Raw genomic sequence first — 24,503 nt, forward strand, 5'->3', positions numbered from 1 at the left:
TAACTGAGAGTTTGTTTTACGGATGACAAGGGTATCAAGAAATGGGAGTTTACCCTCAATTTTCTTTTCCATGGTAAACTGAATGTTTGGATGGATATTATTAAGATGGTTTAGAAAGTCCATTAATTTTTCTTCACCATGGCTCCTTACCAGAGATTGGACTGCAGTATTGCAGCTTACCACTCTGCGCCACAGGGCTTGTAAATGCCCCCAAAACAAACCCTCAGGTTCTTGAAGTTAATCATCCCATAAAATTATGTTGCAGAAAGCTCAACACTTTTGCTTTGGGGGAAGATGAACCCCTTTTGCATCATGCTGTGTTGGGCTTTCCTAAGACATGTGCACAGTCTTTTTTTAATGGGTTGGTTTTTATACTGTCGTTTTTAATTGTAAGCTGCCTCGACTAGGATTCTGAAGAGGAAGCATAGAAATATTCTAATTAATTACTTACTTAAAAGCCTTTGTATTCCTTCCTCCACAGTTGCCCCATTACTCCACCAGCATTCCCACCCTGTTAGATCCCGTTCTTTCCAGCTGATGAATACACACTATGCTATGACAAGGGATGGCTCCACAATACCCTTCTGCATGTGGAAGGTATCTTTGCCTCACAGAAGTGCTGCATTATACCCCTCACTGGAGCATTCCATGGGAAAAGTGAAATTCATCATAGAATACTCTTCTGCTTACACAAGTGGAAGCATGAAAACTGTTATCAAAACTAATACAGCACAGAATAAATACTTCTGCTAGCATTTGTGTGAGCACTGAGAGAGGATGCTCTCCCCACGTAGGGCTGTTGATTCGGATGTTCCCAAACCAAAAAACAGCTGAATTTTACCTGATTCAGCTGTTTTTTGGTTGGGGAGCAGCCAAAAAAAAAAAAAAAGGTGGGGAAACCGCCGAATCTGAATCAGGCCGATTCGGCAGTTTCCCGCCTTCCTAAAAAAGGAAAGAGCTCCGTGGGAAGTCCCAGGGAGGCAGCTGGGTGGACCTTTAAAAAGATCTGTGCTGCTAAGCCAGGCAGCACAGGTCTTTTTGAAGATCCATCCAGCTGCCTCCCTCCACCCCCACCCCTCCCACTCTCCTGGGGGGTCTTTAAAAAGATCCACGCTTCCAGGCTTGGGAGAGGGGACCTTTTAAAGACCCACCCGGCCGCCTCCCCGGGAGACCCGGGGACACGGGCGGATGGACCTGTTGGTCATTTATGCATGGGAGGTTTTGCCTTGGATTTGCCACTCTCTAGATGCACATTTCCCCCAGCCAGATTCTCAAAACTCTGCATGGGGGCTTATTGTTGAGTTTTGAGAATTTGGCTGGGGGAAATGTGCATCTAGAGAGCGGCAAATCCAAAGCAAAACCTCCCATGTATAAATAGCCAAGGAGAAACAATGGGAGGTTTTGCCTTGGATTTGCCACTCTCTAGATGCACATTTTCCCCAGCCAGATTCTCAAAACTCTGCATGGGGGCTTAGTGTTGAGTTTTGAGAATTTGGCTGGGGAAAATGTGCATCTAAAGAGCGGCAAATCCAAGGCAAAACCTCCCATGGTTTCTCCTTGGCTATTTATGCATGGGAGGTTTTTTAGCACATCTCCTGGGGGGGCATTTTTGGAGGTAGAGGTCCGAAACCTTCAGGGTGGCTTGCGGGGAACCTCCTTGCAAGAACTACCAAGTTTGGTGAGGATTGGGTCAGGGGGTCCAGAGTTATGGGGTCTGGAAGGGGGCCCCTTTCAGACCCCATAACTCGGGACCCCCGACCCAATCTGCACCAAACTTCAAGGTTCTTGCAAGGAGGGTCCCTCCAAGCTACCCTGAAAGTTTGGGCCCTCTACCCACAAAAATGCCCCCCAGGAGATGTGCAAAAAAACCTCCCAAATGCAAAAAAAAACCCTTCAATGGAGGTTAATTAGACTGATCTACTTTCACATGCTAGGTGTGAAAAGTAGAGGAAGTCTTGCCTCCCACAGAAAACCAATGGGAGGTTTTCCCACGGCTCTGGGGGGCATTTTTTGAAGTAGAGGTCCCAAACTTTCAGGGTAGCTTCAGGGGACCCTCCTTGCAAAAAAACCCACGTTTAGTGCGGTTTGGGTCAGGGGGTCCGGAGTTATGGGGTCTGGAAGGGGGCAACCCCCCTTCTCCATTAAAACCAATGCAAACTTTTTGTATTGGTTTTAATGGAGAATCGCCCCCTTCCAGGCCCCATAACTCCGGATCCCGACCCAAACCGCACCAAACGTGGGGGTTCTTGCAAGGAGGGTCCCCTCAAACTACCCTGAAAGTTTGGGACCTGTACCTCAAAAAATACCCCCCAAGAGCAGCGGAAAGCCGTGAACGGCTTTAAATGGCTTTAAATGCCATTTAAATGCCCAAATCGATTCGGGAATGCTGAATTTCAGCTGAATCACCCCGAATCCAAATTGGGGCGATTCGGGAATCAAAGCCACCTGCCACCAAATCAAAGCCACCTGCACCCGAACCGGAATTTTTTTTTTTTTTTTTTTTTTTTTGACAGCCCTATCCCCATGCTTAATCCTTGGTGCTCATATCCAAAATACTTTCCACTGGACTAAAATGTGTCTTACCATCTCATATCTCAGCACATTTTATTACTTCTAGAAGTGTTAACATGAAATTAAAGTATAGAAATAAAAAGTGATTTCATGGGATGGTGACAGAAGCCAAAAATAAACATTTAACAAAATAATTACAAGAAGACATATTTGTTAACATACCTCAATATTTTTGCTTGCTACATTCTTCACTACAGCTGGAAACAATTCAGATGCATTTTTCCCTCTGGCAATCATCTTAAAAAACAAAGCATATATTATAACATGCCATTTTCAAATAAAACATTCACTATATACCATCATGCAGGGATTATATGTTGTTATAAGACATTTTAATTTGAAAATGTTAAACCTTCTTCACCTTTAAAGCACCAATAACTTGCTTTGCTAATTTTTGCCAAATTTTTTGTTTTTAGATGTTTATACCTTTCTTGTTTTAAAAAAGTACCTACAAGAATTATGGTTTAGTGTACAGCAGCAGAAAAGTTATACTGTATTTCATTTCAAAATTACCAAGGAAGGCACAAAGGACAAAGAACAGCATTTTACATTTTAAGATATAAAAGCAGTACTCAATATTTACCAGCAAGCAATTTTGTGTAACTAATAGGTAAGAGCATAATACAGGGATCCCCAACATTTCTGAGCCTGCAAGCATCTTCAGAATTCTGAGAGGGAGTAGTGAGCGTTGCTCCAAGAGGTACAGCCAACCCCAAATGGCTTTTTTCAGGAGGCACAGCTATATACAATACTTCCCTCCTCACTTTGCAAAAGAATTGCAAAATGAGAATAAAAAGAAACAAAGGAAAACTAGGGGGGAGGGTGGAAGGAGGAAAAAGAAAGGGGAATAAAAAGAAAGCTTTATGGGGAAATGGCACCATAATCCCAGGGGTTTACTAGTCCTCTTCATCCTCCATTGGCTGCAGCTGCTATTGCAACCATGGCAAACCCATTCATTTGCGTGAAGGCGTAATGGGCCCACCAATTTTCTAAAAAGCTTGGTGGGCACCAGGGGAGGCACCACACTGGGGAACCCTGCCATAATGTTTAGTAAAGAAGGTAAGTTACAAGAAAGCTGGAGTTTCCAATATTGTTATTGTCTGCCTCTTTGAAGCGTTCCTTAATCTTTAAGGCAAACAAAGATGTAACAATGCAAAAATTTGCCAGTCCATTAGGAGGGTATTTATTCTGATTAACAAAGGTAGAATGCAAGTTCTCATTGTCAATTTCAAGAAACTACTAATTCTGTAAAACTAGTTCAGGGTCAATTAGACTAAGAGATCTGGGGGGGGTGTCAACTAGACTAGGGGATTTACTAATACTGGTAAATATTTCAGAGACATTTTGTATAAAACATTTTATGTTATGACAGTAAACTTTTAAAAAGATTCCTAGCTTTAAAACGTATCAAGGAACTACGCATGTATCTTGCATTATTTAACTGACCAACCATAATAGCAGCAGTGTACCATGTAAATATGTATTTAGGATCTTTTTAAAATGTATTTTGTCTCATTAAGTCATAATGATCAGTGTAAATCCTCTTTTGTTCATGGCTCATTAACCAAAGAGAACATAATGGGTCTTTCAAAGACTAAGGTATCATTTTAATTTAGCTGCTTTAAACAGCTAGCATGTTAAACAGCTCCAGTCATATATTGATAAAATAGGAAGACACATCTGAGTATACAAGTTTCTTTGCTAACCTGTTGCAGTGCTCAGCACGGCATAACCCTGGCTCTCATGGAGCCAGTATTCTAAAATTACCTTCTGTAAGCAGAGGTATAATTGCTCAGTCTAGCTGAACTGACATGTTGGAAACCTGGTGGAATGGGGGAACTATATGGGATACAGCCATCCGTGGGTATAAGCTCTATATGCAAGACAGGGAGGGACAGGTTGGGGGAGGTATTGCATTATACATCAAAGATGGCATAGAATCATAAGTTAGAAAACATCAGGGGAGATAATGACCCAACAGAAGCAATATGGGTAGAAACACTGGATCCTAAGAGTTGCTTAAAAGTGAGGGTGTACTATCACTCACCTGATCAACCCCCTGAGACTGATCTTGAGATGAAGGAGGAAATAAGGGAGGTGACTAAAGCAGACAATGTTATGATACTGGAAAATTACAACTACCCTCACATTGACTGGGTAAACATATGCTTGAGTCAGGCTGTAGAAGTGAGTTTCCTAGACATTATAAATGACTGTGAACTGGAACGGTTAGTCACAGAGCCAAGAAGAAGGGTAGTGATCATGGACTTGGTTCTGAGCGGGGTTCAAGACCTGGTGAGAGATGTAGAGCTTGTTTCACCAACTGAGAACAGTGACCACAATGCTATTAAAGTCACCATTCATGTCAATGGAAAGTTATCCCTGAAGTCCAAAACTGTAACATGTTATTTCAAAAGAGAGAACTTTACAAACATGAGGAGAATACTTAAAAGGAAACTGAAAGGAACACTCAAGATAGTCAAATCCCTAGAAGATGCATGGAAGCTATTTAAAACCACACTAATCGAAGCCCAAATAGGATGCATTTCCCAGGTTAGGAAAGGCGCTGCCAAGTCTAAAAAAATGCCTGCATGGTTAACAACGCAAGTCAAGGAAGCTATAAAAGGTAAAGAGGCTTCTTTTAAAAAGTGGAAGGTCTGCTGCAATGAACTAAACAGAGGGGACCACAGGCTCTGACAAAGAAATGTAATTCAATAATTACATGTTCAAAAAGAGAATTTGAGAAGCAGGTCCCTAAAAGCATTAAGACTAACAACAAACATTTCTTTAAACATAAACCTGGAGCAGGAAACCAGCCAAAGAAGCAGTTGGGCCTTTGGATGACCAAGGAATAAAAGGATTGCTAAAGGAAGATGGGAAATGGCAGAGAAGTTCAATGAATTTTTGCTTCTCTCTTCACTGTGGAAAGTATGGGGTACATACCCATGCCACAGCCACTATTTTCAGGAAGAATGTCTAAAGAACTGAGTCACATTGAGGTGAAGAGAGGTGAAGTTCTAGACCTATTGGGGAAATAAAAAACCAGTACGTCTCCAGGTCCTGATGGAATACACCCAATAGTTCTTAGGAAACTCAAATGTGAGACTGTTGTTCTACAAAACCATATATGTAACTTATTAAATTTAGCCCCTGTATCAAAAAACTGGAGAGTAGAAAATATTACACCGATTTTTTAAAAAGGGGTCCAAAGGGGAACCAGGAAATTACAGGCCAGTTAGCCTAATGTCTGTCCCAGACAAATTAGTAGAAACTAATATAAAGATTAGGCACACAGAGGAACAAAGCCTGCTGTGGGAAAATAAGCACGGCTTTTGCAAAGTGAAGTCCTGGCTCATCATCAACCATTTGTAGTTCTCTGAGAAAGTAAATAAGGATGTAAACAATGGTGACCCAGCACACATTATATACTTGGACTTTCAAAGGGCTTTTGACAAGGTACCTCACCAAAGGATAAGAGGACAGGTTCTCTTGTGGATTAAAAATTGGCTAAATAACAAGAAGCAAAAAGTAGAAATAAATGGACAGTTCTCACAATCGAGGGAAGGAAGCAGTGGAGTCCTACTAGGACTGGTATTGGGGCTGGTACTATTTAATTTGTTCATATATGACCTGGAAGTAGGGGCGAGTAGTGTAGTGGCCAAGTTCGCTGATGACCCAAAATTACTCAGGATGGTGAAAATATCTCAGGATAACTGAAGAGCTCCAGGAGGGTCTCCACAAACTAGATGAGTGCAACAATGGAGCAGGTGAAGTTCAGTATTGGTAAGTGCAAGGTGATGCAAAAAATCCCAACTTCAAGTATAGGCTAATGGGGTCTATACTTGCTGACACTAAGAGGGGAAAAGATCTTGGGGTCATAGTAGATAGCTCAATTAAAGTGTCGACCTGATGTGCTGCAGTAGTGAAAAAGGTAAACTCTTATGTTGCAGATTATTAGGAAAGGGGTTGAAAATAAAATAGCCAATATTATAATGTATAGATTTACAGTGCTGCCTCCTTTGGAATACTGTGTGCAGTTCTGGTCACCACATCTCAAAAAGGACATCACAGACATCACAGAAAAAGCACAGAAGAGAGTAACCAAGATGATTAGGGGGTTGGAGTACCTTCCCTAAGAGGAAATGCTGAAGAATCTCGGACTTTTCAGTTTAGAAAGGAAATAACTAACTGGGGACATGATATAAGTTTATAAAATTATGCACAAATAGAGGGAGTTGACAAACAGCACCTTCTCCCAAAATACTAGAACTTGAGGGCACCCAATAAAGCTTATGGGAAATAGATTCAGGATGGACAAAAGGAAATACTTCTTTGCACAGCGAGTGATTAATATGTGGAATTTGGTGCCAGAGGAGGTGGTGATGGCCACAGACATAAACAGCTTTAAAAGGAATTAGACAGATTCATGGTGGACAAGTCTATCAGTGACTACTAGCCATGGTGACTAAATGGACTGTTAGTCTGATCCAATACGGCTCTTCTTATATTGTAGAAGCGACAGCTTTAGTTTGTCATATTAGAATGGGAACTATTCCCTCACTAAAATATTATGTGATTCTCACAACTAGCTTTATTTTTTTGACAAGAACACACTCAGTTCCTTACCCACTTCCATGACTGAAGTTTAAAACAGGTTTAAAAATCACCCAAAAGAAATGCATTTAAATAAAATTTCCCATTTTGAAATTACTGAAGAATGTGCTGTCAAGTTGCAACCAAGTCATGGTGACCCTAACCAGGGGATGTTCAAGATTAAGAGATGCAGTTTACCATTGTCTTCCTCCATGTAGCAACCCCAGTCTTCCTTGGTGATCTCCTATCCAAGTACCAACCAAGGCCAACCATGCTTAGCTCTCAAGCCCTGAGAAACTCAGGTCTAACTGAGCTATTTAGGCTGCACTGGTTATTGAACAAGCCTGCCAATTAAGCTGTTGCTATAATGAATATAAGATTAGCTTGTAAACAGAGCCTTTGTACTATAATCTAGGAGCATATTCTAAAACCTTGGGCCACAAAACCTATATGCTTTTTGCACTGCCAAAATAATCTGATTTAGACTTCCATTCATTCTCTCTGTACACATCCAAAGATAGTGAACAAGACTATCTATAAGAACAGGCTATGCAACTTTATTTGGAAGAAAGTTTCAATGAACAAGTCTAGGACAATGTCCTGAAATCCTTGATGCCTAATTGTAACTAATAAATTTTGCATTATCGGTTTTGTGTGTGTGTGTTAGGTGCCGTACATATTTTTATTTATTGAATATAAACACAGTTAAAAACACAGTGACCAAACATAAAACACATTGAGTTAGCTACAACATTGGCAACATATATCACTATCAGCTGCCAATTGGAAACATCCATTAGTTACTTTCACCAAAAAGGTAAAGGTAGTCCCCTGTGCAAGCACCGGGTCATTCCTGACCCATGGGGTGATGTCACATCCCGATGTTTACTAGGTAGACTATATTTACAGGGTGGTTTGCCAGTGCCTTCCCCAGTCATCTACACTTTACCCCCAGCAAGCTGGGTACTCATTTTACCGACCTCGGAAGGATGGAAGGCTGAGTCAACCTTGAGCTGGCTACCTGAAACTGACTCCCAATGGGATCAAACTCAGGTTGTGAGCAGAGCTTTTGACTGCAGTACTGGAGCTTACTTCTCTGTGCCATGGGGCTCTTCACCAAAGGAACATTAAAATAATTCTGCTTTGGGACTTCCGGATCCGGGGGGAATGCCACGGCAGCGTGAACGATTGCGCTCCGGGCTCGAAGCGGCCGGGGGGCAGGGAATCCGCCCCCCAACACCTGGCAAGTGGCACCCCTTGAAGAAGAGGGGATGCTGACCGAGGCGCCGGTGAGCTTCCCATCCTAGGAGTGGCCGTTGCCTCAGAAGCGCCGATGAACGCTCGGACGGGTGAGCCGAGGAGCGGGCGCCATTAAAGTCCAAGGAGCCGGGGAAAGCGGCGTGGAGACCCTGATCTCTACAAAACAAGGTTTTTTTTACATTTTATGGGATATTGAAAACCAACATCACTGAGGCGTCTGACAGTAATTGTGAAAGAATAAAAAGCACTCTGGACTTGATCTAAAACTCGCTAACAGATCCAAACTGAAACTTGGCTTTTTGTGGCGCATTTGAAATTCAGTCCTGCCAGCCAAGCTAACTGTTAAAACAAATCAAATTAAAACTTGAGGGTGTTTAAAAGCTGGCAAATGATAGCTGACTGAAGAAACAGATGTGTTAATGTACTCTCCCAGGTCTGGATTTTGAATCAAGCAAAGTTCCAGTGATAATTGTGACTTTTAAACTGATGATTTAAACAACAAGCATCAACCCCCTTTCTTCTCTTCTGGATTACAAATACAGCCATCCTAAGCTTTTTGGGGATGGGAGACAAAGATAGAGAAAAGAAAGCTACAGAGAAACATCCTAGAGGACTTATTATAGATCCTAAACAGCTTCAGATTCAACAAACTTTACTACTTCATAAAAGAGCCTCTGTCACCAGCACAACTGTTTCACCAGCCATTTCACCAGTTCAAACAGGGACATCTGTAGCTGCAAATATGGCAAAAAAACCTGATTTTACCTTGAACTCTCTACATGAACTGTTGACTAAAACACTTCAGGAGGTGACATCAGTGAAACAGGAGGTGGAAGCAGTAAAACAGGAGGTGGAAGCAGTAAAACAAGGCCTGAATCAAAACACAGTGGCTGTTGGACAAAATACAGCTGCCACTTCTGCTCTGAAAGATTCTATTTCATCTTTGACAGTGAGACAGGATAAGTTAGAGGCAAAACTTCAGAAACATTCAAAGGATAACAAGGAAACCAGAAAACGAGTTGATGTTTTGGAACTGTCAATGGAGGCAAGTCAAGAGAGAGAAGAAAAATGTGATGACCATACAGCAATGTTAGAATTAAAAATAAATGAGAGCTGGATTTGCATACGTGGCCTCAAAGAAAAACTGGAGGGGAAGGACTTAAAAAATTATTTGAAATTGCCGTTGGCTGATTTTCTTCAGGAAGATGAAGCAATTCATGGAAGGAATGATTGTAACAGCCTATAGAGTCAACTCTGCTTATGCAACAAAAAACAAAGTTCCAAGGGATTGCCTGGTTCAACTTTTTTCCAGAAGTCATCGGGACCTGATTCTGAATAAGCAATACTTGAATCCACTTACAATAGAAGGTACACCGGTGAGGCTAATGAAGGAGATTCCCGGAAGACTACTGAGGAAAAGAAAGGATTTTGCAGAGATTGTGGAACGACTGAGATTTAATGGAATTCAACACAGATGGGAATTTCCACAAGGTATTTCTTTTCTCTTCAAAGCAAAAAGGTTTAAGATTACAGACACTGTCAAAGCTGAACAATTTCTAAGAAGATATGAAGGAGATCTGCGCAAACCACCATGTCAACCATCCAAAGAGTTTGTTGGAAAGAATCTCTCCAAAGAAGAAAAGGTGGCAGAAGCAAGTGGTGGGTTAAGACCACCATTGTCAGAGGAGGACTCTCAATCAGAAGATGGCTGAACTATTTACAAAAAAACTAAAACTAAAAGGAGTTAGGGGTGGATGGGGGGTGAGATTAGATTTGGAAAAAAAGTTTAAGAATGGGGTTTGATTGAATGCTAAAATGTTACAAATATTGGCATGGAATGTTAATGGTTTGAATTCTCCTAATAAGAGGAAGAAAATATTTTATCACTTACAAAAGTCAAAAGCTAATGTTTTTTGTTTACAGGAAACTCATATTTTAACAAAGGATATCATAAGGTTGGAGCAAACAAAACTGGGTAAATTATTTACATGATGCAATGAAAAGAAAAAAAACAAATGGTATAGCTATGTATATCCCTTTGACACTAGAACCTAAGATTTTATATAAAGACAATGATGGGAGGATCCTGTTGGTAGAAATTGTAAGTGGTTTCCAAAAAATATTGTTAGTTGGTATCTATGCACCTAATATTAATCAAAACATGTTTTATAACAATTTGGCATCGATATTAGCTGAATATGCTAAAGAAAAAATGATCTGAATGGGAGATTTTAATGGAGTGATGGATCCAAGGGTGGACAGATCTGCAAAGAAGAAAAGGGGTAAATGTGAGGGTAAACTACCAGGTATTTTTAATCATCTTACAGAACAGTGGGAAATGTTTGATATATGGAGACTGGTAAATGGTAACAAAAAGGGATACACTTTTTACTCATCTAGACATTTCTCATTCAAGAATAGACATGTTTTTGCTTTCCAAAGGTATTACAAGTTTGTCTGAAAAACCTGAAATTTTACCCAAGGTATTATCTGATCATAATGCGATTTTAATATAAATTAATATGGGGGATAAGAGAAATAAACCTTGGTCTATAAATGAATACTTACTGAAAAATAAGAAAATAGTAGATAAGTTAAAATAGATATACAGAATTATTTCTCTGAGAATGCAGATAAAGGAATCTCAGATGAAATAGCATGGGATGCCGGTAAAGCAGTAGTTAGAGGATTACTAATACAACAAAATTCAAGATGGTTCAGAGAGAGGGAGATGCAAAAGAAGATTTTAGAGGAAATTAAACAGGGAGAGAGACAGCTAAGAAAATTACAGGATAAATTATCTAAACAAGAACAGATAGATAGGTTAAAAAAACTACAACATCAATATGAATTTTTAATAACCTCAGAAATAGAGAAAAATAATGTTTAATAGACAGAAATTTTTTGAACATGCCTATAAACCGGGTAAATTATTAGCTTGGCAACTCAAATATAAAGAGAGGAAATTACCAATATTAAAAATAAAGAGGGATGGTAAAACAATAATTGATAAGCAAAAAATTATGGAAACTTTCATAGACTATTATTCAAATCTTTATAGACAGTGTTTTTTCAGAGAGGGAAATAGAGGTGTATTTAAATCAATTTGATCAGGATGGAATTTCACAAGAACATAAAGATTTATTGGATTCAAGTATAACTATGGAGGAATTAAAAACAGTTATAGGTAAAAGTAAATTAAATAAAGCTCCAGGCGAAGATGGATTTACAGCATTTTATTATAAAACTTTTATAGAACAATTATCTCCATATTTATTAATCATTGCTTGCAGAATGGATCCATCCCACATACCTGGAAACAAGCAAATATAGTATTAATACCAAAACCAAACTCGGATTTATTGGATGTCAAAAATTATAGACCAATTTCATTATTGAATAATGATTATAAACTTTTTGTAGCTATTCTAGCAAATAGATTGAAAATTGTATTGAATCAGGTTATACACGAGGACCAGGCTGGATTTCTTCCAGGTAGACTGATTAGTCAAAATGTTAGAATAGTATTGGATCTTATAGAATATGCAGAATCTGTTACTACACCCATTGCAATGATATTTTTAGATGCAGAAAAAGCGTTTGATAATGTAAATTGGAAATTTATGAAAAAAGTATTAGAATATATGGGTTTTGGACAAAATTTTCAATCAGCTATTGGAAATATTTACACTTATCAAACGGCTAGATTGTTGATTAACGGTAGTTTGACATCACAATTTGAAATCCAAAAAGGTACAAGACAAGGCTGTCCTCTCTCACCCTTATTGTTTATCTTAACGTTAGAAGTTTTATTGAGGAAGATTAGAAATAATACAGATATGATAGGCTATAAACTTGGGAGAAATCATTTTAAGGTTAAAGCTTATGCTGTTTTTTAACTAATCCTATTAGTCAAATTGGAGATTGGAACAAAATGGTTGAGGTTTACGGAAAGCTTGCGGGTTTTAAAATAAATAAAAATAAAACTAAAATATTGGTTAAGAATATGACACTTTTGCAGCAATAAGAACTATCAAAACGTTCAGGCTGCTCTATTGAACATAAAATAAAATATCTGGGTATTTGGTTAACCTCAAACAATCTCAATTTATTTAAAAATAATTATATTAAGATATGGCAGCAAAGTATTATAGATTTGAAAAATTGGGAAAAAATACCTCTATCATTATGGGGTAGAATTTCGGTAATTAAAATGATGGTATTACCCAAAATGCTTTTTTTATTTCAAAATCTACCAATTATAAAAGGGGTCAAAATATTTAGAATTTGGAAAAAATATATTTTAAACTTCTTATGGGGTAAGGAAAGACACATAATAGCATATAATAATTTAATTGAATTAAAGGAAACAGGAGGCTTAGGGTTGCCAGATTTAAGAACGTATTATGAGGCATCCTGTTTCGCTTGCTTAAGGACCTGGATTTTGTTAGAGAATATCAAAATATTAGAATTAGAAGGTTTTAACCTACGTTTTGGATGGCATGCATACTTATGGTATGATAAGGAGAAGGTAAATAAAGATTTTAATAGTCACATTATTAGATTTGGATTATTTCAAATTTGGAAAAAATATAGAAGGATTTTGGAAAATAAGACCCCAGGATGGATCAACCCAGTAGAAGCTTATATGAAGAGAGGGATACATTTAAATTTAGAAATGGCTGTATATAGAGAAATTATTGAATGTAAGGAGGGAGAATGGGTTTTAAAAAGTAGAGAAGAACTTAATATTAAGGACTGGTTTTTGTATTATAAATTAAAAGATCTATTTAATAAAGATAATCAGGTTGGATTTAATAAAAATAAATCCAAACTGGAAAATATATTAATAAAGGGAAATAAAGGATTGATAGGAAGAATATATAAATTATTAATTGAAACTAATTTAGAACAAGAGAGAATTAAACCAGTAATGGTGAAATGGATGAAGGAGTTAGGATTTAATATCGATTTGGAAATATGGAAGAGAGAATTTAAATTTACAATGACTAATGAAATCAGAGAAAACTTACATAAAATGTTTTACAGATGGTATATAACACCTGTGATGATATCTAAAATGAAAAAAGGAGATATGGACTTATGTTGGAAATGCGGAAAGGAAAGAGGCACTTTTATGCATGTATGGTGGATATGTAAAAAAATTAAAAGCTTTTGGAAAAAAGTTATTAGGGAAACTAATAATTTGATTAATGTGAGAGTAAAAAGAGAACCTGCATTTTGTTTATTGGGAATTCCACAAAAAAATATGAGTAATAATGACAGGGTCATTTGTCAATACAGTTTTGCTAATGCAAGAATTGTAATAGCTAAAGTTTGGAAGCAATTGAATAAACCTTCAGTTCGTGACTGGAGAGAGAAACTATGGATGTATATGAGGATGGCCAAATTAACGGAATTCCTACAAGGAAAAGATATGGAAGAATTTAAAAAAACTTTGGCAAAGGCCGTCACATATTGGGATAAACTGGCAAAAATGGATTTTACTATTTTAATTAGTGAGTTATAGAAACTAGTTTTAATTCTTTTATATTTTACTGTTAATAGATATTTTTAAAACTGTTTAGACACTTCTTCGGTACTCGGGTGAAGGGTCACTTTTTAAGGTGGGTGGAGGGTCGAAGGGGTATCTTGTTTTTTTTTTTAACTTTATAATTTTGTAACCATGAATGTATTAACAAGTATATATAGATACTCTTTTGTATTTTCTTTTTATTATTATTATTGTATTTGTTTGTTTTGTTTATGTTATAAAAATAAAAAATATATAAAAAATTAATAATTTTGCTTTGCACCTTTTATGGGGAGTAGGAAGAGGAGGGGGGAGTTTTCTGTATCATATCCAAACTGTGGGTGTGGCCACTGAAAATAAACAGACCTCTTGAACACAGGGGACTGCCAAGTGAGGTGACTTAGTTTGCCCATGACCACAGTCGGCACATGGCATCATATGGTAAAAGGCGGTTCACTACATGTATGGGCCCCAGGCCATGACGGGCTTTAAAGGTAACAACCAGAATCTTGAATTGTGCCCAGAAACAAACAAGTAAACAGTGGAGCCACCAAAGCACAGGTCATATTGATCATACTGGCCTAAACTAGTTAATAATCTATACTCTACAACCAAAGTGCAAGGAGCCACACATCTAGCTCCACATGCCCAAGGATACTTAGGAGTTTTGGGCTCTTGAATGGTAGCATCTCATGTCACATGCAAACTAGTTATGGAACCAAGGGGAGTTTCAGAAGCAGTCTGTGATATGGCTAGCAGTAGAGAATGGTGGTGTCTGTTCTTCTGGTGTTCCTGCAGCACACCTAAGAAGTATCTGGATCCTAGTAAACGGTAACATCTAGAATGCTAAAACAGGACTAATACCAATCTGTCTCTAATAGACAAAAGGGTAGGAACAATGATTTTGAAAAGTCACAGAGGCCCAGTCAACATGAATCATCCAAATTCATTATGTCCAACACCAAGACAACCAAGGCTCTACCAGCACATTGCGTGATCATACAATATAGACAAAACAAGCCTCGTATGTTCATTGTTTCTTCAAGTAATTTTTTACATAGGGTAGAAAGGGCAGGAAGAAAGTTTACCACTTATGATACTTACAAAAGATTTTTCACATTGTTCAGCAGAAGTACTACATATTTACACAGACTAAAAAGTATATTTTACCCAGTAATTAACTTTTTGAAACATCATTTAAAGGCTAAACCTGGAAAGATTAAATTGTGTATATATTTATGTGACAAAAAACTCATATTCACAGCTGTCAGTTATATCTGTAAAAATATTGATCAACATACCCCAACTATCCTCTTCATAGCATCCAGCTTAGCAGAATCTTTGCTGCTTTCCAACATTTGTTTCAGATCTTCATTTCTACAAAAAAAGAGAGATTGCAAAATAATGAGGAAACCAAAATAAGTGTTCACATACATTTCATAATTTCAAATTTAATATCACTTTTAATATAAGTGTGAACACAAAGGGGAATGTTGGAAATTAAAACGCTGTGACCTGAAACACACCCAGGAAAAGAAACTAGTGTTAAGAGTACACATATTCAGAAGTTTGAGAATGTTACATAGGAACATAAGGTTATTGGGGTCCAGTATTACATACATTCCTTACACATAATACACATATCAGAACACAAGATGCAGAAAACCAGAACACAGAGCACAAGCATGTTTCCAGGTGGCATAAAAATATTCCAAGTAAATAAATTCCAGACTGGAATACTGGTTGATTTTTACAATCTTTCCTAATGAAAGTTCAGAGAGAAGCAGGCAATGGGTCACACTGTAACCTAGTAAAATATTGACATTGTGGAGGACAGGCAATTAATTGTAGTCAATTACTGTTCCTTATCTGGCTTCATGTTGCTTACAAATAATAGTACATGGGAATCCTTTTCTCTTTGTTAACAGAAAGTCGTTAAAATAACTTCCATTTAAAAGTAGCTGTTCAGATACAGTAAATGTTCAGATACACTGCTGAACACTTAAACTGAACACTTAAACACCATATTAATAGAGAAAAGAAGGGAGATTAACCATGATTATGTGGGAAATAACTCAGAAAAGATTGTCAACTCTAGGTGTCAAAGAACCAAGCTTCACGAAGGTAGTAAGAGATAACTTACTGGATTATAGCATAGTTTCACTTAACTAACACTTTTATGATTCTGCTTGAATGACCCACAGCTCTTAAGCAGGACCACACTAAAGCACAATGGACAAAATATTTACTATATTCCCCTTATCCTTTAAAATAGGCAGCTTTTACACACACACACAATCTTTACCATCTCTGATTTGGTTGTTATTTTAAAAAATTAAGGAAGGGTGAGTGCCTTCTTTCCATTACCAAATGACTCAACCAATCTCTGTCTATAAACCTCAAATAACGGACAAAGAAAAAACAAATGACTTATTGTACCTATACTATCAGACCCATGAGGCCAGAAAATGGAACTTTACTAAATCTGCCCTTTCAACTCAGGTTACGGCAGAGCATTCAATTGGGCTATCATATAGGCTCTTCTATACTTGGGAAAGGTTTTTAAGTACTCCAGCATACTTTGTGGGAAAATACCCCAAAAGAGGGTGGAGCAAATTCTCCGTGCTCTATTGTGCACACTTCACTAACACTGATGGGATCCAAACAATTACTTCAGACACAAAAGATTTTCATACAATGTCATCTTTTTTGTTCATCAGCTTACCACATTAACAACTCATTGCGAGAGCACCCCCTTCCCCAAATATTAAAAGGATTTTGCCTTGTGTCAGGGGGCAGCTGCTTAAGAAACATGGCCCGTTATCTCCACAGTTCTCAAAATGAGCTGCACGATTTCTAAAACCCTGTCCAATTTGGGCACAGCATATTCTAGATCAGCATGCACTTCATTATTATGCTTAGCGCAAATACTACCTACCATATACTAGAGGCTAGTCTGCTCACGTCTATTATCTCTTGAATTTGGATTTGAGCTGTATTTTTCCTCCATAAACAATGTTACTAGCTAGGAAAGTAACACAAGATACCATTCACAACACATAGTGGCATTTCTCTACTTTATGATTTAAAAAACAATACATATTTTTAAAGAAAGCTACCATATTATTTAGTGCTTCTAATATAAGGAAATAACTTACAGAAAAAAGTAAGTTCATTTAGTCTGTATTAAAGGGCATAATTATGCACTCGTAAACATATATTTCAACTTCCTGTACATATGGTTCGGTAAATCATGCAGAGTACTTATGTTTCAATACACAATATGACACAGTTCGCAATATTAGGCCAGTCCAGGTTAGTTAATTTATATATTATTCACAGCTTGATATAAACTAGTCTGGCTCCCAGCTGTATAAAAAGTAGGAAAAGAAGAAGAAATTTTACAAACTATGATACTTACAAAGTAAGATTTTGTTCACATTGTTCAGCAGAAGTACTGCATATCTTGGTCTCTTCTATACTGGACTCTGGTTTCAGGGTAACTTGGAGGGTCTCTGCTTTTTCAAGAATATGTTTAACATTGCAAGCAGCCCCACTGATTTTACCTAGCAAAAAGGATTCCTTCTCCATTGTTTCTAAACCTAGGAGGAAAAACCAGCACTCTGCTAACCAAACCTACTTACCAGTATAAGTATTTAAAAAAAACCTGTGAGGCAACAGGAACCCACTCCCTTCAGAGGAGGAAAATGACTGCTATATCAAAGGTCATTTCCTTAAAAAAAATCTTATCAACCAACTAAGACAAACAATGATGCATGGCAAATCTTTTACAGTCTCACTATACCAGTTGCTGTAAAATGATTTTAGCTTATCAAGAACCATTATGGAATGTAACAAAACACAGTAAAACAAAGTCACAAATTCCTCAATATAGTTCATGTTGCATTATAACCATTCAATCCTAAACAGAGTTACACCCTTCTAAGTCCACAAGTCAACAGGCTTAGAAGAGTATAACTCTGCTTAGGATTCCATTGTAACAACCTAAAAGATCTAGGACCAGGGTATCCAAGGGATCACCTTCACCCATATGAACCCTTTCACAATTTAATATCTACAAATGAGAACTGACCTTGCGGAAGGAATCTCATTTTCCCCTCCTCCGCTATTTCCTCTTTTTCTTTCCTGAAAGCCCCGCTATCTCCTCTTTTCTTGCTTGCTACTCTCCTTCCCACCTATCAGCCAACCTACCTTTATCCGTTCCTCTGTCCTCAGCTTTCCCTCTCCCCTCCCCAGAAGCCTCTACCTAGAAAAACTATGGCCAGGTTGTATGGTGCTGGCCACTTGGCCAGGCCCACTTGTATAGAAGAGATCCCTCAAGGACTTGTGGGGTGGCACCTCACTTACCCCTCCCTATGCTATTTCCTCTTTCCCTCCTCTTGTCAACCCCCATATCCTATCCCCTTTCCCTGCCTCAGTCTCTCCTTCTCAGCTATTCACCAACTTACATTTTATCTGCATCCTGTATTCAGATATATTGTTTGTTTACTTCATTTATACCCTGTTTTCCCCACAATGGAGACCAGAGCAGCTTACATTATTCTTCTCTCCTCCTTTTTATCTGCACAACAACCCTGTGAGGTAAGTTAGGGTGAAAGTATGTGACTGGCCCCATATCACTCAGTGAGCTTCCACAGCCAAATGGGGATTCGAACCTGGGACTCCAAAAACCTATTGTGAAACTCCAACTGCTACATCACACTGGCTTTCATACGGTGGCTACTGTTGAACAGTAGCAAGCAGCCAGGCCTAGTAGAGTCATGTAAGTCTAGTGGTATCAAGTCATTCAGAGGCTGCTGCCAAGGCATAGGGTTGCCAACCTTCAGGAAGGACCTGGAGATCTCCTGGAATTACAATTGAACTCAGATGACAGAGATCTGTCACCCTGGAGAAAATAACTGCTTTGGAGGGTGGACTCTATGGCATTTTATTTGGATGAGGCATCTCCTCTCCCCAAACCTTGTCCTACTCAATCCATCACTTAATCTCCAGGAATCTCCCAACCTGGAGCTGGCAACCCTAGTCAGGCATGGCCCCAAGTGCCCTCCATCAAAGGCCAAAATAGGCCTGGAAACGGCTCTACCTCCCCCTACCAGCGTTTACAGACAGAACCAAGCCTTGGAATGCTGTGACTGCCTAGCAACAGCCACCGAGGGAATCCGTTGCTTAAAGCTACAGACACACCCTATATCAGTTTTGGGTTTTTAAATCCCCCCAATGTATTTTTTTTCCAGGTTTCATATATTTCTGCAAACCTTTCCAATTTTGTGGAAAGATTTGTCTGGCTCGTTCACAGCTCCAGTCAGTGGATTTCAGTATCTTCCAATTTGGTGCTTTGCTATTAGTATGTCTTATAAGTGGGAACCCACAATGACTTCTGGGGGAGGCAGCTCATTTTCCCTCCCCCACTATTTCCTCTTTCCCTCCTCCTGGCAACCCCCATATCCTCTCCTCTCCCTTTCCCTTCTGGGGGCAGCTCATTTCCCCTTCCCCACTATTTCCTCTTTCCCTCCTCCTGGCAACCTCCATATCCTCTCCACTCCCCTTCCCGTCTCCTTCTCTCCTATTCACCAATGTACCTTTTAACTGCCTCCCATCTTCAGCTATATCTATTATTTATTTACTTCATTTTTACCGCACCTTTCTCCACAGTGAAAACCAAAGCAGCTTACATTCTTCTTCTCTCCTTTTTATCTGCACAACAAGAACTGGGGTCTCCCACAGCCTACTCTGAAGCTCTAACTTCTATGCCATGCTGGCTTTCATAGCATGGCTGCTGTTGAAGAGTAGCACGCACTGCAGCTAGGCTTAGTTGATTCATGCAAGTTTAGTCATGCAGGTTTGGTGATATCAAGTAACCCAGAGGTTGCTTCCAGGCTTAGTGTTGCCAATCTCCTAGAATTACCACTGAACTCTAAGCGACAAGAGATCTGTCCCCCTGGATAAAATAGCTGCTTTGGAGGGTGGACTCTATGGCATTATATTTGGTTGAGGCCTCTCCCCTCCCCAAACCCTGACCTGCTCAAACTCCACCACAAAATCTCCAGGAATTTCCCATCCAGGCCTGGCCCCAATGAGTCCTCCCTCAAATATCAAATAGTCCTGGAAAGGCTCTGCTCCTCCCCTTGCCTTTTACTGAGAGAACCAAACCTTTAATACTGTGGTTGCCTAGCAAAAGCCACTGAGGGAATCCATTGGTTAAAGCTACAAGCACTCCTTTTATTTTATTTTTGGTTTTTAAATCTCCCAATGTGTGGGGTTTTTTTTATTTTAGATTTCACATTTTTCTGCAAACCTGGGGCCCTTTTCAGGTTTGTAGAAAGATCTGTCTTGCCCATTCACAGCTCCAGTCACCAGATTTAAGTATCCAAAGATTTGGCCAACTTCCCTATTGGAATATAAGATAGCCTAATAGAAGATATTCTTATAGGGTTGCCAATTCTAGGTTAGGAAATACCTGGAGATGGGGGGGGGCCTTCAAAGGGTGCCGTTTGAGAAGGGGAGAGGGGTATTATGCCACAGACTCCACTTTCCAAAGCAGCCTTGTTCCAGGGGGGCTAGGGTTGCTAGACTCCAGTGGTTTCTGGAGATCAGCTAGAATTACAACTGCTCTTCAGATGTTAAGAGATTAGTTCACCTAGAGAAAATGGCTGCTTCAGAAGGTGGACTCTGTGGCATTATGACATGCTGAGGTTGCTTCCCTACCCATACCTCCAGGAATTTCCCAACCTGGAAACTCTAAGGGGGATCTAAGTTCTGTAGTTGGGAGTTCTGTTGTGATTCCAGGAAATCTCCAGTCCCACCTGGACGTTGGCAACCCTAGAAGGAGAGAAGGAAGCAGGAAAAGGGAAGAGGCTAGGTGGGTTTCAGGAAAAGGAAAGTGGGGGAGGGGAAATTAGACGTTTCCCATAAGTCCTTGTTGGTTCTCACTTGTCATCTACTACTTCTTTGCATCATGTGTGAAGAGAGATGACACTGGTGACTGTGCAGAACAAGAGCAGTCCCCAAGATTAGGAATTTCCTGCTCAAGAGATCCATCCAAGCCTAATTCTCAGGTTTCTTTAAGAAGAAGAAAAAAATCCCAACTTCACATATACACTGATGGGATCCGTGCTGGCAGCGACAGACCAAGAAAGGGATCTTGGGGTGGTAGTGGATAGCTCAATGAAGATGTCAACCCAGTGTGCGGCTGTTGTAAAAAAGGCAAATTCCATGCTGGCCATAATTAGACGAGGAATAGAGAATAAAACTGCTGATATCATACTGCCCTTGTACAAATCTATGGTGAAACCACACTTAGAATACTGTGTACAGTTCTGGTCACAACACCTAAAAAAGGATATTACAGAGCTTCAGAAGGTGCAGAAAAGAGCAACCAAAATGATTAAGGGACTAGAGCAACTGTCCTATGGGGAGCGGTTAGGATGCTTAGGGCTGTTTAGCTTGGAAAGAAGGAGGCTAAGGGGAGACATGATAGAGGTCTATAAAATTATGCATGGTTTGGAGAGAGTGGACAGGGAGAAGTTTTTCTCCCACTCCCATAATACTAGAACATGGGGTCATCTGCTAAAGCTGGAGAGCGAGAGATTCAAAACAGATAAAAGGAGTTATTTTTTCACACAAAGCATAGTTAAATTGTGGAACTCCCTGCCTCAGGATGTGGTGATGGCTGCCAGCTTGGAGGGCTTTAAGAGGGGAGTGGATATATTCATGGAGGAGAGGGGTATTCATGGCTATTAGTTAGAATGGATACTGGTCATACTGCATATCTATTCTCTCTAGTATCAAAGGAGCATGCCTATTATTTTGGGTGCGGTGGAACACAGGCAGGATGGTGCTGCTGCACTCATCTTGTTTGTGGCTTCCTAAAGGCACCTGGTTGGTCACTGTGTGAACAGACTACTGGACTTGATGGGCCTTGGTCTGATCCAGCAGGGCCTTTCTTATGTTCTTATGTTCCTTTCTTATGTGCCAATCTAAGATCACCATCCCAACTTTAAATAATATTTTGAATTCATAAAAGATTCTAAGTAGAACCCCTCTCTTTGTGATTGCCTATATTTATAGTATATGTATGCAGATCTGAGAGTCTGTTGCAGAATTCTAAAAATCTGAGAAAACAGAATGAAAATATTTTTGAATGGCAGAAAAATAAATATGGATTCTGATTTTAAATATGGAGACTGTGAACTCCTTCCTCATTACTTTGATTTTAACTTAAACTTAAATAATAATTATGTGTCCTCTACTGCTAATATGATTAATGTGAACCGAGATCTCTTTGTAGGAAAGTTATGCAAACCCTTTTAAGAGTGCAGCAATGATATTTCTGTACTGGGCCCATATATATTTAATTGTACTCCTGGCTGCCATTCAGCATACTGTTAAGAATGTTGGATTTAATGGATCTAACTGGGTTCCAAATTTTCGGCATATTAAAGTATGCCATATCAGCAGAGAGACTTTCATAGTAATAGCAGTGGAGAAGACCACATTAGTCAAACCCATTACATATAATGCGCTGATATTTCATATAAACATCATTTAGTTACAGCAACATTGCCTAGATTAAATAAAAACAGAATCTCATAATTCTAAAATACAATTAAATGCTTTTTAGTCTCATAATATGCTGCAGTGTACATGTTCAAAATCTACTTAGAAAGTGCGTATAAAACATTTCAAGACTCAGCTATGTTCCTGTGCAACGACATTATACCACAGCTGTTTGAGTGACATCTTGTGGTACAATCCTGCATTACTGTAATATATATGAACCATGCCATCAAACAGAAAATAAGGAAAAGCAAATTGGACAAATATCACTGAGTGAATGTAAACAGCTTTTCAAAAATGGCATATTATTTCAGGAAGAATGACAGGACAGATAATATTGACTAAATACTAGGTTGCAAAATTATCAAAATATCTTCGCATTTTATAATAGGTGTTGATAAAAAGAGTAATATTTGCTTGTAATTTATTAAACAGAAGAGCAGGGGCTATGCTAAAAATGAACGCCATAAAGCTATGCTGTATAACATTATTCAGTGCCCATATTTTAAAGGTACTGATTATTTATTTTGAAGACTTCTCTGATGCCCCTCCAGACATCTGCTCAAGGCAGCTCTCAAGGAAAAAAACACACACACAATGAAACCATAAAAATAACAGTCATTTAAAATTACCTGTTTTAAAACAAGCCATAAAAAACACATTTACTGCTTAAGCAAGGAGAACTGGTTGCCCAACCTGAACAAGATATCCATTAGAATGTCCAGATCATATGGGAAAAAAATGCTGTGCAGACTGCGATTTAACAGCCAAATAATCATCAAGGTAGCAGAGAGGTCTGATTATGACTCAAATTTGCCTTATTGAAGCCAATTAACAACTCTCAAGTATAACTTAAATAACAATCCACACAAGTATATCATTGGTATTTCCCTCAGTAAACTGCAGGATGAACATTATAGATTCATCCCTAGGAACAGTGCATTTCTGCTCCCTTATGGATGCACAGGTGATAAAGTTGAGTACTGGTATTAGATCACAAAGTAGTAGTTTTCTTTTTTTAATGGAGGCTTAACATCTGCTTCACAACAGAAGCTCAGAACGGGCACTTTCCCGAGCACGAAGAGTCAAGCAACAGAGAAAACAGTACCTACCGAATTTCACCACGATTAATGCAAAGCCTCTGTCTAAGACTGGGCAGAGGGAGACCATAGCAACCCCAAAAAAGATCACAAAAGACAAAGCAGCACAGTTGATATTAATACTAAAAGTATCAACCTGTAAATAAAACCCATCAATTCTTATTATAATTTTCCACACAGCAGAATTTTTTCACGTATCAGCTTGTTGTACTGTGGTGGGAGAATGATAATAAAAGTCCTTACAGCTAAAATGGAATATTGTGCGAGTGAGGGATTACTATCCCAGACGTTATTCATTTCTATAAAGTTATTATACTTTATTATTGGCAATCACTCAGCTAATTAACATGTTGACAGCTAATCACAGGCAACCAACAGAACTGGCATATCACAACAGCATTTTTAGTTTTAAGTTATGTTTGTCCTGAACATCTGGGCCCAAAAAAGAATGAACAGTTCCAAAGTTGTTTTTTTAAAAACCTGTATGCTATACAAGACATTTATTATACATTTTCTTTGTGACACCAGCAAAAAAAAATCAAACTTAATTTCAGTTTAGTTAACATAAGTTAAGTTTGACCAAGGAATTAATCAGTGAACGAGATTAATGTCTCTAGGCAGATCATGAGACGGAGGGCATCTTGGCCATCTTCTGGGCATGGAGTAGGAGTCACTGGGGGGAGAGGTAGTTGTGAATTTCCTGCGGTGTGCAGGGGGTTGGACTAGATGACCCTGGTGGTCCCTTCCAATTCTATGATTCTATTCTACAATTCTAGTCCAGAGGTCTTCATCAAGCCCTTTAGGGTTTCCAACAGAATGGATAAAAATCTATGATTTAAAATAGATAAATAATCAGATTTTAAAAATTT

General features: G+C 38.8%; 1 protein-coding gene across 1 annotated transcript in view; it reads right to left on the bottom strand.

Annotated features, from left to right (window-relative positions):
- Positions 1–24,503, bottom strand: part of AP3B1 (adaptor related protein complex 3 subunit beta 1) — a 201,387-nt gene that overhangs the window by 154,576 nt on the left and 22,308 nt on the right. Inside the window, exons 2-3 of the mRNA XM_056848189.1 lie at positions 15,259–15,334; positions 2,734–2,808 (exon numbers count right to left, since the gene is read on the bottom strand). Of these exons, the coding sequence (XP_056704167.1) occupies positions 2,734–2,808; positions 15,259–15,334 (151 nt within the window). The remainder of the gene's footprint in view (positions 1–2,733; positions 2,809–15,258; positions 15,335–24,503) is intronic.

This window comes from Euleptes europaea, chromosome 4 (assembly GCF_029931775.1).
Source record: "Euleptes europaea isolate rEulEur1 chromosome 4, rEulEur1.hap1, whole genome shotgun sequence".
Lineage (NCBI taxonomy): Eukaryota > Metazoa > Chordata > Lepidosauria > Squamata > Sphaerodactylidae > Euleptes > Euleptes europaea.